This window comes from Podarcis vaucheri, assembly GCF_965113315.1.
Source record: "Podarcis vaucheri genome assembly, chromosome: 7".
In the NCBI taxonomy this organism is placed as follows: domain Eukaryota; kingdom Metazoa; phylum Chordata; class Lepidosauria; order Squamata; family Lacertidae; genus Podarcis; species Podarcis vaucheri.
Genome location: NC_138765.1, coordinates 80,398,973 through 80,417,968, shown reverse-complemented (window position 1 = coordinate 80,417,968; position 18,996 = coordinate 80,398,973). Strand labels below are relative to the sequence as shown.

The 18,996-nt window shown below is 47.4% G+C and overlaps 1 protein-coding gene across 5 annotated transcripts in view; it reads right to left on the bottom strand.

Annotated features, from left to right (window-relative positions):
- Positions 1-9,067: 9,067 nt before the first annotated feature.
- The window catches only part of DISP3 (dispatched RND transporter family member 3), an 88,186-nt gene continuing 78,257 nt past the window's right edge, over positions 9,068-18,996 (bottom strand). For all 5 annotated transcript variants that reach the window (XM_082229792.1, XM_082229793.1, XM_082229791.1 and 2 more), the window contains exons 15-21: positions 17,276-17,451; positions 15,893-16,019; positions 14,121-14,266; positions 12,226-12,385; positions 11,424-11,537; positions 11,071-11,237; positions 9,068-9,560 (exon numbers count right to left, since the gene is read on the bottom strand). In XM_082229792.1, coding sequence (XP_082085918.1) covers positions 9,198-9,560; positions 11,071-11,237; positions 11,424-11,537; positions 12,226-12,385; positions 14,121-14,266; positions 15,893-16,019; positions 17,276-17,451 — 1,253 coding nt within the window. In that variant the 3' untranslated portion in view covers positions 9,068-9,197. The remainder of the gene's footprint in view (positions 9,561-11,070; positions 11,238-11,423; positions 11,538-12,225; positions 12,386-14,120; positions 14,267-15,892; positions 16,020-17,275; positions 17,452-18,996) is intronic.

The window sequence follows — 18,996 nt, the reverse complement described above, 5'->3', positions numbered from 1 at the left end:
GTTAAGAACAGGTACATTACATGAGAAAATTGTGCTATGTAACCTTCGTGGGGGGAGAGGGGATAGGAGACCAACACTATAAAATAAATCCACATGCAAGGAGGAGATCCTCATTTAAGCCAGAGATATTCTGCTTTTCAGTACCTTCCTGGTTTCTCACCCAATGCCTCCCCCCCTTTTGCTTTTTAAATATTTTTTTGCATAGCTCTATATTTAGAATGCAAGTCAAACCTGGCCCAGAACATTCACACGGAAAAATCTCGACTTACTGCAACATTGAAAACTGCAGCTGAAAACTGGATATTCAGTTATAACCCAAGAAGTAACAATTGGGCCAGCTTGCCTAAAGCTGTGGTCCAGAAGAGAGACAGTGTGACCTAGTGGTTAGAGTGTTGGGACTAGGACCTGAGTGACCAGGGTTCAAATCCCCTCTCCTACTTGGTTATGAAGATCACGGAGTGCGACTTTGGGCTAGTCGCTGCCTCTCAGTCTAACCTGCCTCCCAGGGTTGTTGTGGGGGATAAATGAGTAGTGGGTGAGCCAGGTGTGCCACCTTGAGCTCCTCGGAGGGGGGGGGGAGAGATGGGATATAAATGCAATAAAATAGATAAGTAAATCAATCAATACATTCTCCGAGCACAATTCAAAGTGTTGGTGCTGACCTTTAAAACCCTAAATGGCCTCAGTCCTGTATACCTGAAGGAGGTCTCCACCCCCATCATCCAGCTAGACACTGAGGTCCAGCGCTGAGGGCCTTCTGGTGGTTCCCTCCCTGTGAGAAGTGAGGTTACAGGGAACCAGGAAGAGGGCCTTCTTGGTAGTGGTGCCCGCCCTGTGGAACGCCCTCCCACCAGATGTCAAGGAAATAAGCAGCTGTCTTATTTTTAAAAGACATCTGAAGGCAGCCCTGTTTAGGGAAGTTTTTAATATTTAATGCTGTATTGTTTTTAACACTGGGAGCTGCCCAGAGTGGCTGGGGAAACTCAGCCAGATGGGCAGGGTATAAATAAATAATAATACAGTGGCACCTCAGGTTAAGTACTTAATTTGTTCTGGAGGTCCGTTCTTAACCTGAAACTGTTCTTAACCTGAAGCACCACTTTAGCCAATGGGGCCTCCTGCTGTACAATTTCTGTTCTCATCCTGAAGCAAAGTTCTTAACCTGAAGCACTATTTCTGGGTTAGCGGAGTCTGTAACCTGAAGTGTATGTAATCCGAGGTACCACTGTAATAATAATAATAATAATAATAATAATAATAATAATAATAATAAATAAATAAATAAATAAACAAACAAACCACAGGGATGGAGAACTTTTCTGCTCCATCCCACCTCCCTGGGAAAGGTTTCCCAATGGGCAAGGATACCAACCTGTCAATTGCCTTACCCATGTTTGCCTGCACAGCTGATTGCCAGGGTTCGAAATGTAAACCCCCTTGCAGCTCAGCCTTGTGGGCCAAACAGGAAAGACTGGTGGGCCAAATTAGGACCAGAGGTTCCTCACTCCTGTCTGAGCCAGTTGTGCTTCTAAAAACACCCTACAAGGGAGCAAACCCCATTGAGCATGGTAGGACTTACACCTGAGCAGTAGATTGCACTGCCTAAGTTTCCGGGGGGATGACCGAGACGATATATCCAGGCAATTTTGAGTAAAAATGATCTATGACTTCAGGTTTCATCAGGGGTGGCTGGGATAGGTGATGAAAAACTGGACCCGATATTCAAAGCTCTGGTTGTTGAATCAGTTGGGGATCTTATCCGTCAGTGAGCAACCATAGAACTTTTTTTGTTTTGTTTTAACGGCAGAGTCTAACTAGCTTACTTGACGGCTGGGGACCATTTCTTTACATTTTAATGGTGATTTTTATTGATTTCTCATTGTGTTCCGGTGGAACAGATATAACATCAGGAAAGGTTCTTGTTTCTAGAGAGGGAATCGTTGCATCTCGGACCTATTTTAAAGCAGAAGAACAGCACAGATAAATCACCCTCCCTGCTGCATCCTCTTTGGTTAGAATATGCTGAAATCTGGGGTTTTAATTTTGCTCCCCAAAGCATCGCAACTATGCTCCTGTAGGAAGGTTTTGTTTGAATAATAATAATAATGGGGAAAATGGATTGGGGATATATATTTAATCTAAGCGTCAATGTGGATTTAAATACACCACTGGGAATGCAGAACTCCCACCAATTCCAGTCTCCATGAGAATCCAGTAAGAATTCCTGCCACAGTGGATCCGTAGGACCTCCAAGGAGGCAAATTCCATGAGGCTCCCTTGCTTGAAACACTCTCTGCAGCAACGATGATTTACAAAAGCAACAAGCAGAGGACCCTGCCTGCCTCGAGTTTTCCCACTTTGTCTGTAAATCAGTCCGTGCCATCTCTGCTGGTGGAGACCATCAGAGGATTTATATCAGTCACCGTGGTAAATAACGGGCACTTTATTACCTTCCCGGGAGAAGCAGCTTCTCTCATAAGGAAAATTCATGGCACACAAATTATGATCAAAAGAATGAGGAAGCTGTGCCTTCCTTCAACCAAGAAAAATGAGAGAGGATTTCAACCAAGGGCTAAATAAAGCTTCAGATAGGTCCAGACCAGTGCTGAAGCAACAGCCCTAGCCTAGCTCCTTACTGCCTAGGACCACTTGTTCTGCAAGGAACTCTCTGTGGTCCTGACCTTCCACCATCTGATCTGTGCTTCATAGTACATTCTTTCAGTACCTCCATGGGTCCAGACCAGTGCTGAAGCAACAGTCTTTGTCTAGCTCCCTATTGTCTATTATCTCGCCAGATCCTGAACCTTGTCTCCTGCTGAGAGCTCTCCGTGGTGCTGACCTTCCACTGTCTGATCTGCAGTTTGCCATGCTTTGCTCCAGTAACCTCCAAGGGTTCCAGCCAGGGAAAGAAAACTACCTTCAAGAAGACTGCCAAAGAGCCGGCACTTAAGAGGAGCTCAGGGTTGGACCAGGTAGGCTTCCAGAGAACGCCCATACTTCCTTTCTTAGGGAAGAAGAGCATTTCAAAAATCAGATGAACAGTTCCAGTTGTTACATAGAGCTGTTTCCCAGCAAAGAACACAAGTATCCAAGCATGTAGAACATCACAAAAGATGCCTCATTCTTGGACCAAGAACCACACTGACCTCTGAGATTTTGCCATGCTCACAAGGGCTAGAAACACCAGTTTAGAATTCAGAATTAAAAAGGGTTAAGACAAATGACTGTCACAGGACTAGGGTGGGTCCTGGAAACACATAACTCGCGTGGCAAAAGCCAGAGTAAAGAAATCTGATATGCTCCTGGCCTCCCCACGCCCCCTCCCCATGTTCATCCTATTAGTGGGTTGGTAAGATCCACATATCTATCTATCTATCTATGAGAATTTTAGGTCCTTCTTACATTTGGCCTTAAGCTGGTTATTCCTGTCTTCATTTGTACTCCTACCACCTCTCAATGTTTTCATATGGGGAATTTAATCAATGAATTAATTGCATTTATATCCCACTCTTTTCTCCAAGGAGTTGGAAGAGTCAACAAGGGTCATGCAATTCAACGCCCTGCAAAGCCGGAATCACAGCTACTCGCCATTTCTGTTCCTGCTTTGTTAAGTTGCTTTGAGACACCTCGATGTCTCATTTTGTCAGAAGTCTTTTTTATTTAAGTATTTATTTAAGTATTAATTAGGAAGATTCAAGTTTTTTATGCACGTAAATCTGCCTTTTCTTTTTCTTCTTTTTTCCTGTATTTTCTTCTTTTCTTAATTGTTTTTTCTTTTATATTCTACAATGAGATTGTAAATGCTTTGTATATGTGTGTAATTTAAATTAATAACGATTATTTTTTTAAGAGAGAGTGAGAGGGAGAGACGCCTCGGTGTCAAAAAGCAATGTATAAACAAAGCAAGCAATTAAAAAACAACAACCCTAAACTGTGTGCGACAAAGGCAGAAGTGCAAGCTTGACCTCTGTATGTCCGTACAACCATATCTGAACAGGGTCAGTTCTCAGCCTGCCTAAGCAAAGCTAGAATCCATCTATGGGTTCACTCCCCCTCTGTCTGCATCCCTGTTAAGTAAAATGTTTCAAGAAGCACTGCAAGGAGCTGGACTGGACGATCCTTTGGGTCCTTTCAACTCCTCAGTTCTGTGATTCTAAGCAGCCCTTAATGAGAAATTCCTCACCTCTTTTTTTTTTAGTAAAACAAGCTGCTATGCATACCAAGTCCGCTGCTTAGTTATGCCATCCGTAAGACTGATGGGAATCAGCGATGCTTCAAATGTACTTGTTAATGGAGTCGGTTTGTGGTTTCATCTGGGGCTTAATGCAAACTGTCTGCTCGGAACAGGCAGCCTGCGCGGGCTGTAGGGCAGGGCATAAGGGCGGGAGGGCAGAGGGAAAATCTTTTTGTTTGGCATTTTTAACGTATCCGACTCTATGTCTCCCAAGACGATATGGGAACTGAAAGCGCAGCTGCGCTTTGGAAACCCGCACTCCTCTGTCTTCAGCAGGGTTGGGGGGGTGGGGGTCGGGGGGCCTCCTCCAACAACATTAATAGGAGGAAGCGTGTGCAACATCCCCCACAAATTTGCACACTCTGCCATACAAAAAAGCACCCTATTAGGGGAACAAAAATTGCCTGCAAAAATGTCTATGCGGGGAAACACTTGCACACAAAACCAGTGCATTTTATTATCTTAGTTATTAACTGCACCTATATCTCAGCCGCTTTCTCCAATGACCTTAAGTACCTGGGACTCCCCACTCCTCCTTTAATTCCCACAACATTCCTGTGAGGTAGGTTTAGCTGAGAGCACCAGTGACTGGCTCAAGGTCACCAAGCCAGCTTCATGGCCATGTTGGGATTTGAACTCAGGTCTTCCAGGTCTGAGTCACTCTAACCACTGGGCCACACTGGATCTTAGGAGAACTGAGCATGAAAATAATGACTTTTTTTTTTTGGAGAGGGGCTTTAAAAAGAAAGAAAGAAGCAAGTCGCTGTGGCAGGTGTGGAGTAGTGGTTAGAGCGTCGAACCTGGGAAACCGTGGTTCAAATCCTCACTCGTGACTGGGTGTGACTTTGGGGCCAGTCACTGCCTCCCGGGCCAAAACTACCTCACAGGGTTGTTGAGGGGGGAGGGAGAATCAGATACACTGCCTTGAGATCTCTGGAGAAAAAGGTGAGCTATAAATGCATTTAAATTAAAAAGAGCGATCGCCTCCATATGTTTGAAGTGAGCATTCCATGACATCACAGAAGGCAAGCTAATGGGAAAGGAGTCCATGTGGTTAAGAGTGTCAGACTAGAACCTGGTAGAGACCAACTCTATGAGTCTATGAATTGGGAAATGTATGGGTGACCAAACTGGTGGGATCATATGCAGGGTACCAGAATACATCTCCCCACCCTGGCTGGCTCCTGACTGTCTTCCACAGCTTCCCATTCAGGTTGGAGAAATATAGCCATCCCAGAGAAAGTATGGCTTTCTCTGACTCTTTGCTTGTTTCTGAGCTTTGTCTCCCACCACCAACCTCCACTCAAACCAATGGATTCTATCCACCCCGAAGTAAAAATGTCAAAATGTAAGGGTGTCTGTTCTGCTTTGCACTCAATGCTCGATTGTGCTCCACAGATCCTACCCCTGCCTCCGGTTTGTAATATTTATATATTTATATATTACATCTGGGACGTGGGTGGTGCTGTGGTCCAACCCACCAAGCCTCTTGGGCTTGCGGATCAGAAAGTTGATGGTTTGAATCCCCGCGATTGGGTGAGCTCCCTTTGCTCTGTCCCAGTTCCTGCCAACCAAGCAGTTCGAAAGCACACCAGTGCAAGTAGATAAATAGGTATCGCTGTGGCGGGAAGGTAAACAGCATTTCTGTGCGCTCTGGCTTCTGTCACGGTGTCCCGTTGCACCAGAAGCAGTTTAGTCCTGCTGGCCCCATGATCTGGAAAGCTGTCTGTGGACAAACGCCGGCTCCCTTGGCCTGAAAGCGAGATGAGTGCCACAGCCCCATAGTTGCCTTTGACTGGACTTAAGCGTCCAGGGGTCCTTTATCTTTTTGACCTACATTACATTTATACCATCAACCTAGGAGGTTCCCAGGTTGGTAATGACTACCTGTGGCTCAAATATATCATGAGGACTAGAAACTCGGGGGGGGGGATGCACACAGAGATCCAATGTGAGCTGGAGACAGACAAATGCCAACTGGGGTCCATATTCCTGGCGACAACCTCAGCTTCTGTCTCCATGGGCCTGGAAATGCAGAGCCTAGCTTTCAGGTTTTCATGTGTGCAGTGGCAACTGGTGCCCATTGAGACTGGCACCAACAGTAGGCAGAGCCAAAGACTGGCTGAGACAGAGCCAATGAGAGGCAGAACCAATTCATTCCAGGTTTGCCCCCATTCTCTGCCCTCTACTGAGTTCTACAAAGGGCAGCTCTGGGACCAAAGCTGGCAGGACCACCGCCTGGACTGGGTGGCAGACAAACCCAGACTGGATAAGGGCACATTGAGATGGGCAGGGCACAGCCCCTTTTGCCCTAATGGGTCAGCTTTTGCTGTGTGCCTGAGGGGAACCAGAGGCAGCAAAAATAAGAAACTATGCACATCTTCCTTCAACCATGGCCACATTCACACTATGACTCCACTTTAGTCAGCCAGGACTGCTTCCTACAGAAAATCCTGGGAACTGTAGTTTGTTCCGGGTGCTGAGAGTCGATAGGAGACCCCAGTTCTATCGTTCTTACAGTGGTTTAGCATAGGGTTACCAGATGTCCCCGTTTCCCAGGGACAGTCCCCGGATTTACAAATCAGTCCCCATACAAAATCCATTGAAGTTGAAAAGTGTCCCCGGATTCATTGAAAAAAATCTGGTAACCTTGGTTTAACAGCCGATCCCTTGTCCCAACGAGCTTTGGGAACTGTAGGTCTGGGAGGAAAATCGTAGGATTTTCCTAACAACTCTGAGCACCCCTTAAAAAAAAAAAAACATCTCCCAGGATTCTTTGGGGGAAACCATGGCTGTTTATAGAGTACATGCTTGGTGTGGATGTGGCCAAGGGCACCCCCAACCTGGCAATTCTCCCACCACCAGACACCGCGTACGACTCTCCCACGTCCTTCCCGATAAAATTAAAACACAAGCAGGTTCAGAGCAAAGGTAAGAGCAGGTAAAGCGCAGCTCAAACTTGGGAGCAGGGGGAGAGCAAGGAGAGGAAAGTGGAATCGATTTTCTTCCGGACATACAAAAAAATATTCTTATAAAACTAGACACAGAAATCCAGCAAGTCGGGCTGGAGTACAAAACTGGTTCAGAGCTGGAAAAGAAGACCCCTGTCCCCTAAACCCCACAGGAAAGGGGATCGGCATCATTCTATCCCCTGCCTCTCCTACCCCCATATCCATGGGGGAAGACCTATCCTGTTGGGGTCTGTCACAGGATAGGATAGGCTTGGTGGCCTTCAGATGTTTCGGACTACAAGAGGTGGCTGCTGGGCGTTGCAATTTCATGGCCCTCGCTCGCCATTTCCTGGATGTTTGTGCACTCAGAATCCTGCCCTTAGACAGAATCATAGTAGCGTGGTGCTGGAAGGGGGCACAAGGGTCATCTAGCCCAACCCCCTGTAATGCAGGAATCTTTCACCCAAATGTGGGCTCGAACCCACAACCCTGGGGTAAAGAGTCCCATGGTGATGACAGGCAAGACCCAGAGCAGCCTCCTCCAATCTCGTACCCTGCGGCTGTGCCTGGACTCTGAATTCCATCAGTTCCAGCGATGACTTGGTCCAACGGTTTGGGCTGATACGAGTTGGGAGTCCCCAAAATCTGGAGGGTGCTAACTTGGGGAAGGCTGAGCCAAGGCTTCAGATCACCTTCCGTTTGTAACTCTGGCAGGTCAGAGGGGAGAGCTGAACCTTACATTCCTGGCCATCCCTCCCCCAGCCTCAATATGCCATCAGACTTGAGAGTGGTGAAGTGGTTAGAGTGTCGGACTAAGACCTGGGAGACCTGGGTTCAAGTTCCACACAGCCATACAACAGAACCATCCCTTTCAAGGCAACCCTCTTCCCAAGCCTAGCAAACTCAGAATTGGACTTAATAATCAGATAATGCTGGTTATCTGAATACAGTGGTACTTCGGGTTAAGAACTTAATTCGTTCTGGAGGTCCATTCTTAACCTGAGGCACCACTTTAGCTAATGGGGCCTCCTGCTGCTGCAGCGCCACCGCCGTACGATTTCTGTTCTCACCCTGAAGCAAAGTTCTTAACCTGTGGTTCTATTTCTGTGTTAGCGGAGTCTGTAACCTGAAGCGTCTGTAACCCGAGGTACCACTTTATTTGGAGTTGTTATTTTAACCCTTGTACAACTGTACTCATCCTACGTGTCTGTTTCATAGTTTCGCTTTTTGTCCTTTGATTCCCATCTGTTGTTGCAGCTGTTCTCTCTGTTTGACATACAGTCATACCTCGGGTTGAAGACGCTTTGAGTTGAGCGTGTTCGAGCTGCGATCCGCGGCAACCCAGAAGTAATGGAGCGCATTACTTCAGGGTTTTGCCGCTTGCGCATGTGCAGACGCTCAAAATGACATCACGCGTATGCGCAGATGCAGCAAAAAGCGACGCACACCTGCACAGATGTGCCATCGCTAGTTACGTTTACCTCTAGATTTGAACAGGGCTCCAGAACGGATCCCGTTCGTATCTAGAGGTACCACTGTACATTATAAAATGAAATTTCTGGTCCCCGCCCCCAACTCCTCAGCTACGAAGCTTGCTGGGTGGCCTTGGGCCAGTTGCTCACTCTTGGCCTAACCTACCTACCTCGCAGGGTCATTGTGAGGATTAAATGATGAGGAGGAGAACTGTGTATGCCGCCCTGAGCTTTTTGGAGAAAAGGTGAGGCACAAATGCCACAAATCGAAGCAAACGCCCACCAGCCCTGGCTGGTGCTGATGGGAGTCGGAGTCCTGCAGGGTTGGAGAAATCTGACCCGGGTGCTGCCCACCATCCCTGCACCCTTAACCCACAGTAAGAGCAAGACTCTTGGGGACACAAGAGACATCCCAGAAACGGCAAGTGAGGACTGTAATTGAAAGCATCCCTGGACATCTTCCAGGACTCCTGTGGGAAAATCCAGTTTGGGGGGAGAAGAAAAAACAATATACAAAGAGGCCATTGGGGAAACATGGAACTATAGGACTGTCCCATTGGGCAGGGGGATCTTGAATCCGCTTCTGAGCAGGACCAGGCAAAGGCACAGCCCCACCCCGATGGCCACCAGCACCCCTGCCAGGGCCTTCAGGAAGGAAGTCCGGCTGCGGGTGAAAGAGGGGGGCCCCATGATGCTCAGCAGGGCGGTGCTCACAGTCAGCGTGTACACGATGGAGACCCCCGTGTTGAGGGCCACGATCTTGCCGAACTTGGCAAAGGGGGCGATGATGCAGAAGAAGAGGGGGATGGTGGCCATGACGGTGGTGATGGCGCTGGAAACGATAGCTACGCCCACATGGCTGACCGCCTCGATCGTCCTCCACTGGCGGCTGGAGTTGGGGTCCTGAAAGGAGGAAACACAAGGGGGCGGGGGAGAGAAGTGTGTTACAAAAGAAGATAAAAGTGTCAACATTGAGCTAAAGCTAAAACAACGGAAGACCAAAGCCAGATTTAAACTTGCTGTCAAATTGCATCGACGACAACGACAACAACAATTTATTATTTATATCCCACCCATCTGGCTGGGTTTCCCCAGTCACTCTGGGCAGCTCCCAACAGAATACTAAAAGCACGATAAAACATCAAGTATTAAAAACTTCCCTAAACAGGGCTGCCTTCAGAGGTCTTCTAAAAGTCAGATAGTTGTTTGTTTCCTTGACATCTGATGGGAGGGCGTTCCACAGGGCGGGTGCCATTACTGAGAAGGCCCTTTGCCTGGTTCTCTGTAATGTTGCTTCTCGCAGGGAGGGAACCGCCAGAAGGCCCTTGGTGCTGGACCTTGGTGTCCAGGCTGAACGATGGGGGTGGAGACGCTCCTTCAGGTATACTGGGCCGAGGCCGTTTAGGGCTTTAAAGGTAAGCACCAACACTTTGAATTGTGCTCGGAAACATATTGAGAGCCAAGGCAGGTATTTGAGGACCAGTGTTATGTGGTCTCGGCAGCTGCTCCCAGTCACCACTCTAGTTGCCTCATTCTGTATCAGTTGTAGTTTCTACGTCACCTTCAAAGGTAGCCCCACGTAGAGTGCATTGCAGTAGTCCCAGCTAAACATCTGGATAGGTTTGTCCAAACGATAACGCTTTTTCGAGCAGGTACCTACTTGTGTATCAAGGGGCAGAGAGTTCCAAAGTTTAAAACTCCATTTAAAACCTAGCAGTTCGAAAGCACGTCAAAGTGCAAGTAGATAAATAGGTACCGCTCCGGTGGGAAGGTAAACGGTGTTCCCGTGCACTGCTCTGGTTTGCCAGAAGCGGCTTAGTCATGCTGGCCACATGACCCGGAAGCTGTACGCCGGCTCCCTCGGCCAATAAAGCGAGATGAGCGCCGCAACCCCAGAGTTGGCCACGACTGGACCTAATGGTCAGGGGTGCCTTTACCTTTACCTTATACTAATAGCCAAACCTTGAATTTGTCCCAGTAGTGAACCAGGGCAAGAGGGTCTCACTCCTTCAGCATTTTGCACCAACTGCAGCTTCTGGACCAAGTGCGAGGGATGCCCCACACAGAGCACATTGGAGTACAGTGGTACCTTGGGTTAAGTACTTAATTCGTTCCGAAGGTCTGTACTTAACCTGAAACTGTTCTTAACCTGAAGCACTACTTTAGCTAATGGGGCCTCCTGCTGCCGCTGCACCGCCGGAGCCCAATTTCTGTTCTTATCCTGAAGCAAAGTTCTTAATCTGAAGCACTATTTCTAGGTTAGCGGAGTGTGTAACCTGAAGCGTATGTAACTTGAAGCGTATGTAACCTGAGGTACCACTGTAATCTATAGTCTTGAGATTTGCACCATTTGTTGTCATCAAATCAAGAAAAAATATTTATTTATTTATTGAAAAAAGGACAGCTATCCTACCTCTGCCAGGTGAAGCGGCAGGTTCTCTCCTGCCAGAAGGAAGCCTTCCACAAGATGGACGCAATAGTCCACAGAGGAGCCGACGAGGATGGAGAGGGAGATGGCCTCCACTGCGCCCATTTCCCAGCCGGACAAATACATGATGGTCACTACTAAGCATACGACCCCTGCAGGGAGGACACACACACAGAGGTAATGAAATGAAAGTTTACTATGAACATTAGGAAGGTCTAGCTGGAGAGCTGCTGCCAGTCAGAGCAGACAATACTGGGTCAAATGGACAGATAGTCCAATCAGGCAGGTTCCCACATTCTCAGGAATCCAAAGTTTCAAAATCACAACTAGGTACCTACCTAAAATGGTGAGCAGCACAGAAAGCAGGAGGAGCACGTGTGTGGTAAAGATTGCAACAGCAGCAACACAAATCACGAGGGAGAGGATGAGACCATACAGGGCACTCTGCACACCTGGAAAGGGGGGGGGAGATTTTATTTATTATGTTTAAAACATGCACACAAACTGTTTGTCCAAACAAGTGCAGGGAGGGCTGTAGCTCAAGTGGCAGAGCATCTGCTTAATAATAGTAGTGGTAGTAGTAGTAGTAGTAGTAGTAATATATTATTTATACCCCACCCATCTGGCTGGGTTTCCCCAGCCACTTTGGGCTACTTCCAACAAAGTATTAAAACACAGTGGTCTGTTAAACATTAAAAGCTTCCCTAAACAAGGCCGCCTTCAGATGTCTTCTAAAAGTTTGGTAGTTATTTTTCTCTTTGACATCTGATGGGAGGGCGTTCCACAGGGTGGGCGCCACTACCGAGAAGGCCCTCTGCCTGGTTCCCTGTAACTTGGCTTCTCGCAGCGAGGGAACTGCCAGAAGGCCCTTGGAGCTGGACCTCAGTCTCCGGGCAGAACAATGGGGGTGGAGACGCTCCTTCAGGTATACTGGACCGAGGCCATTTAGGGCTTTAAAGGCCAGCACCAACACTTTGAATTGTGCTCGGAAACGTACTGGGACATGCAAATCACTCTCAATTCACAGTGTCTGCAGCAAATGGATGCTCCCAATTTGCTGCCATTGACCCCATTCACAGCCATCCCTGGTTCTCCAAATGGCTCCTTGAACAGGAGACGGAGGCAAAAAAAGCCACTTACCTATGATCTCCATGAAGATCTGTTTCCAGTGCTCACAGGTCTGGAAGCCCCGGCGTAGAGCTGAGCCTTCGGGGAACTGCTGGAGCTGATCCTGGAGGAAAGTTTCCCACTTGAGATAGTCAGAGTAGGTTTGAAAGGACGACTTCCCTTTGTAGGTAGTCTGAGAGAGACAGAAAGAGGTTCCCACTTCAGTCCTCAGGGTCTGCCTTGTTAGACTCCGAACTGAGATCGATCCAGCAGAAATCAACATTTCAAATGCCGTATTTTTTGCTCTATAGGACGCACCCGACCATAGGACACAAGAAAAAAAAAATCTCCCCCTCTCTGCTCAGCGCCCCTTCAGCAAAGCGGCAGGAGAAACGGAGCCCCTTCCATTTCTCCTCCCACTTCACTGAAGGGGCGCTGCGCAGCTCTCCCTCTCTGCTGAAGCCAGGAGCGTCTTGCTCTCCCGGCTTAAGCAAAAGGAACCCGAAGCCTCCGGAGCGCAGCGGGACCTCCCGCTGCACTCCAGAGGCTTCAGGCGGCTATCCCTGAAGCCTGGAGAGCGAGAGGGGTTGGTGCGCACCGACCCCTCTTGCTCTCCAGGCTTCAGCGAAAGCAACGCGAAGCCTCCGGAGCGCAGAGGGAGCGCTCCCTCTGCGCTTCGGAGGCTTCGCGTTGCTATTGCTGAAGCCAAGGAGCCTGCATTCGCTCCATAGGACGCACATACATTTCCCCTTAATTTATGGAGCGGAAAAAGTGCGTCCTATGGAGCGAAAAATACGGTATACTGGACAATATTTTTATAGAAGTCACTGTCCAATGATGCTAAGGACGCCCCGCTGAAGTACATGCTGTGAGCCTGCGATATATTCTTTTTGGTCTGAAGTTGCATCAATTTTGCAACTGTGAACTCCTTCCTAATGGATGCCAGTTTCCTGTGGGGATCTATCTGGACATCTGAAGGGCTTAGATGTTTGGCTTAAGATGCATGCACTATTGGTGACTGTATCTGCAATGATGGTGGAGGGGTTTTTCGTTACTCACATATTTTGTGCTATTCATATAGTCTTCCTTCCTTCCTTTTCTTTGTTCAAGGCACCCATGAGGCATAGAGTGGCTCTGTGCCCTGAAATCTGGTGACTATGTCTCCCTTACCCAATGAGAGCTAGAAACTTGTAGAACTCAAAAGATGAAGCAGTTGGGGATAACTTTCTTAGTGCAGAAAGTATTGATCTGACGTGTAGAGATCTTTCCTATTCTACCTAATTCAAGACGGTTCTGAAAGGTTCCTGATGTTTGGGTTATTTAGAGAAACTGATTACAGCTGGCTTAAACTGATTCTCTTATCTCTTCTGTCAAAGTCATGCTGACTATAAAAGTAAGGCCAGAAGGAGCCTAGGTTTCCCTTTCTCTTTCTATCTCTCTTCCTTCTTATGTGGTGTTCTGTACATACTTAGTGTTAAGGTTTAGACTTATTATAAGTTATTATAAGTTTAAGTCTGCTACAACTGGATTTCTTATGGACAGATTCAATCCTGAATTTATTGGGTTTGTGACCATTATGCTCATTTGCCTTCTGTAGCAGTAAAGCTCTGCTGGATGAAATACAATTGCCTCTGGTCTATTTGGGGGGATCCTGCAACATGTTCAAGTTTTTATTTGGCTAATTATACATTGGAATTCTGCTCTGATTCGATATTGAGTAGAATTGCAATGACAATAACACACACAAAGGAGTACACAAAAGAACAGAAGGTTGTCATCAGTGCTTGTCCTGCTCAGAGTAGACCCAACTGAAGTTCACAGACAGGTCCATTTATTTCAAGGAGTCTACTCTGAGTATATAGCTCAGCTGGCTCAAAATCCAAAGCAGCTGCAACGGGGGTGACAGAATTTGGGTGGGGAGTCCTCACCGACTCGAAGGCCATGGAGATCCATAGGACTTTGCCTTCCTTCACCCCCACTGCCCCGTGGGAGAGCTGTCCAGGAAGGAGGTTTGGCTCAGGAAGATTCTTGCATTCTGGGTGCAGCATCTGAAGGACAGTGGAGATACTGTATCCTAGAAAGACAGGGGGATAGATAGATGTATGGTTCCTTTTTGTGCAACCCAGAATACATAACCATCATGGTAAGGCTTTTGATGGCTGCTAACCCTGTTTGGCTGTTTTCTAACTTGAACATTGGAGGCAGTAAATACCAGTTCCTGGAAACTGCAGGAGTGGAGAGTTGCTCTTGTGTTCGAATCCTGCTTGTCGGTTTCCCACAGGCATCCAGTTGGCCACTGTGAGAACAGGATGCCGGAACTAGATGGGTCATTGGCCTGATCCTGGCTTGTGGCATGTTAGCAAGGCGTTACTCAGAATTGTGCATGCACTGAGCATTATAAATATCTATCATCTATCTGTCTATCATCTATCTATCTATCTATCTATCTAGGAATAAACATTTGGAAATAAAAATGATATGTATGTGTTAGGTTTCCAAGGGGTTGCTCGAGAGCAAGCAGGCAAATGCCTCCCTCCTCGGCTGTGAAGCCTTGCTTTTGATGCCAAAATAAACTTTATCTGTCCAGAGCGCCACTCTCCCGTGGCTGGCTCATTCACTGGCAGAATCCATGAGTGGGCGGTCCTTAAACCTTCCCCAGCAGAGTAGTTTCTTGACACCCAGTCTCCGCCTCCCCTCTCGGCGCGGAAGCTTACTGCGCAAGGAGGGCATGGGTAACGGATGACCTCTCTCCTCCCCGCTTTGCCCAGGCAAGGTGTCCTGGCACCGCCTCGCCTCCTCCGAGCCCTGAAGCTCCTCTCCACTGGAGGCGTGGTTACTTTCCTCCACTGGGGAGGAGCTGCTTCCCACGATCTTTGGGGGCTCTCTGTAATCCACCTGGCTTTCCCCCTCTCCCCCCTGAGCCGATGGCAGTTCCCTGCTGACAGTATGCATTATTATTTTCTTTGAAATTCACCGATTTTACAATGGATGTCACAAGCAATTGGGCAAACGATCATAGAATCGCAGAATTGGAAGAGACCACAAGGGACCACTAAGGGGCGCGGGTGGCGCTGTGGGTTAAACCACAGAGCCTAGGACTTGCTGATCAGAAGGTTGGCGGTTCAAATCCCTGCGACGGGGTGAGCTCCTGTTGCTCAGTCCCTGCTCCTGCCAACCTAGCAGTTCGAAAGCACGTCAAAGTGCAAGTAGATAAATAGGTACCGCTCCGACAGGAAGGTAAACGGCGTTTCTATATGCTGCTCTGGTTCGCCAGAAGTGGCTTAGTCATGCTGGCCACATGACCCGGAAGCTGTACGCCGGCTCCCTCGGTCTATAGAGCGAGATGAGCGCCGCAACCCCAGAGTCGGCCACGACTGGACCTAACGGTCAGGGGTCCCTTTACCTTTACTTTACAAGGGTCTAAATTTAGTCCAACCCCCTGAAACGAATAAATCCTTTTGTTCAACGTGGGGATCAAACCCACAACCCTGAGTTTAAGAGTTTCCTGCTCTACCGACTGAGCTATCCTCACTTGAGACTACCGAGAAGGACAGAAGCATAGGCAAGGTAGCCGGACCCTGGACCCCAGTAGTATCCACTGGCTCCCTCCCCTTTTCTGTTGGCCCTGCATACCTCCGTGATAACAAAGACCCTCTACTCCAAATGGTGGGCTACAACACTGGAAGAGGAGTCGACATACCTGAGGGCAGGCACTGGGCTCCTCCCGGCTTGACCAGCTCCACGTTGCCGGCAATAGCTTTGCAGATCCTGCACAGGTTGCCAATCTCTTTGAAGAGGTCGAAGCCGTCATCATAGATGACGCTGCCCTTTCACAAGGAGACACAAACAGAAAGAGACAAACACATGAGGCAATGGGATCAAGTCAGGAAAACAGAGACGCTGCTGGAAAGGGCACCCCGGGGTGTGTGTGTCATCCAGACTGACCCTCAGCCCTGTACGGGATCTGCAGTGCAGGAAATGGTACGATGGCAGCATCCCATGCAAAATGGCTGGTGAGCTCAGGGGCAGAGAATCTGGGGTTTTTTACAAAGTAATAACCATAAATAAATAAGAATCAAAATGTGCACCCCACCACCGAGACCTTTCCATTGGAACTATCCAACCTCCCAAAATTTCAACACCTCTTGCGTTGGTTTGACCCCTTTCTGTTTTAGCAGTACAAATTCTACAAACACCTTCCACATCTCCTGGAAATAATTTCTCCAGCATATTCCTTGTCTTCCATTAATGGCACATGTTAATTTATCATTAACAACTATATCCCACACCTCTTTATACCACCCTTCCATTTTATATTCTGCTTGCCCCTTCCACTTCCTGGCTATCATAATTCATGCAGCCATCAATAAATTTGCGAGCAAGTCCTTCCTAGCCTGCGAATCTTCCACCCCATCATAAATTGATAATAATGCTACCCTCTGGACTTTCGGTCAGTTTTAACCCAGTGATTTCTGTTAGGTCCTTAAACACCCTTTGCCCAAAAAAATATTGTACATATTTACACCTCCACCACATGTGAACGTAATTCCCTGTTTCCCGGCACCCCCTCCAACATAACACCAAATATTCCTTGTTTATTTGACTGGCGTTAAATACCACCTCCAAATTAATTTATAATAATTTTCTTTTAGTCTTATAAACATTTTCAACGTACGTTTCTCCCATATTTCCCCTCAGCTTTGATCTATTTGCCCTGTTGTCTCCTTTTCCCACATCTCTTTTAACTGATCTTCTTGATCCTCTGCTTCTAGTAAGATTTTAGAAATTTCACTGGTTTCCCCATTTATAACTGTATTTTCTTCTTTAAGAGTATCTGTTTTGCATGCAGCAGTTCCCAGTTTCCATCCCCTGGGGCGTCGCCAGGCAGCTTCAGAAGCTCTGCAGGGATATTGGACTGCGATTCCCACCATCCCTCGCTGCCCTGGTTCATCTTCTTCTCTGCATTTGCAACCCACTTGTTCTAGCCTGGTCCCTTGTAGCAGCAGACAACTAATCTAGGGAGATCAGAAAGGGTCTTGCATCCCTCCAAACCCTCCCACCCTGAGCAAGAAGGCAGGTGTACCATGTCTCCGATGACGTGGTTGTCCATGCGCCGGGAGCGGTTCACCCCTAGGATCCCGAACACCACAAAGACCATGGCTCCCGTGTCCACTAGGGGGCGCACCGCCGGTTTCCCGCAGCTAGCGTTCCCGCAAGGGTTGAATCCAGAAGTGACGGACAACTTGACTTTAGGGGAGGCTGGAGGAGAAGATGTACAGGAGAAAGGCTGAGATTAGGATCTTGTTGAGGATTGTTTGCTTTGTTTAAACTTAAGAACGTATGAAGAGCCTGGTAGCTGGGCCAGACCAAAGACCCATCTGGTCTAGCATCCTAATAATAATAATAATAATAATAATAATAATAATAATTTGTTATTTATACCCTGCCCATCTGGCTGGGTTTCCCCAGCCACTCTGGGCAGCTCCCAACAGAATATTAAAAACACGATAAAATATCAAACATTAAAAACATCCCTAAACAGGGTTGCCTTCAGACATTTTTTAAAATTCAGAGAGATGTTTATTTCTTTGACATCTGATGGGAGGGTGTTCCACAGGGCGGGCACCACTACCAAGAAGGCCCTCTGCCTGGTTCACTGTAATCTCACTTCTCGCAGTGAGGGAACCGCCAGAAGGCCCTCAGAGCTGGACCTCAGTGTCTGGGCTGAATAATGGGGGTGGAGACGATCCTTCAGGTATACTGGGCCAAGGCCATTTAGGGCTTTCAAGGTCAGCACCAACACTTTGAATTGTGCTCGGAAACATACTGGGAGCCAATGTAGGTCTTTCAGAACCAATGTTATGTGGTCTCGGCAGCCACTCCCAGTCACCAGTCTAGCTGCCGCATTCTGGATTAGTTGCAATTTCTGGGTCACCTTCAAAGGTAGCCTCACGTAGCCTGTTCTCACAGTGGCCAACCAGATGCCTGTTTGCAGCACAAGAACCCTCCCCCCTCCTGCAGTTCCCAGCAACTAATACAGTGGTACCTTGGTTTATGAACTTAATCTGTTCCAGAAGTCCGTTCTTAATCCAAAGTGTTCTTAAACCAAAATGTGCTTTCCCATAGTGAGGCATCTGATCAAGACCTGCATTTTAAAATGAGCTTAAAGATACATTTGCAAATGCCTGTATGTTTCATGCCAGGCATGAAGCAGCTGGCTAAGGACTTTGGCACTTGTTTATCCTCTTGAACAGGGCCCCCCTGATTTATAGCAGTACCTCAAAGTTGTAGAAGGAAATTACAGGCTGGGAGCAAAGGTCATACTGACCATACAAATTACAGAGTACAATCAAGCTGCAAAAGCACTGATTAAGAGTTGGTAAATAGTAAGATTTATTGTTTAACAGAAGACTCGAGCCATATTTTCATAAGGTTAAAGGGCAAGAGCTAATAGGAACAGCAAGAGCTAATAGGAACAGCAGCTGGCTGGGAAAGGGGGGTTGTAAACTGAAGAGGCTTTTTTTTGAAACTGTTTTTACTAAGTTCCTTTTCTTCTAAAAAGCTATATATGTTAATGTATGAAATATATTGGTGCAATGTAATTATGCAAAGGATTAGAAAGTAAGAAATGTTAGATTCTTATGTTGGATTCTTATTTCATTGATGGTGTGTGAGAAGGTGAACCCAAGATCTCTGTTTAAGATAAAATTTAAAACCATGAGCCATCTGTTTTAGCCATCTGTTTTGGAGTGAATAGGGCAATAGGGCAATAGGGCAATAGGGCAAAAGGTGATCTGGTAATTA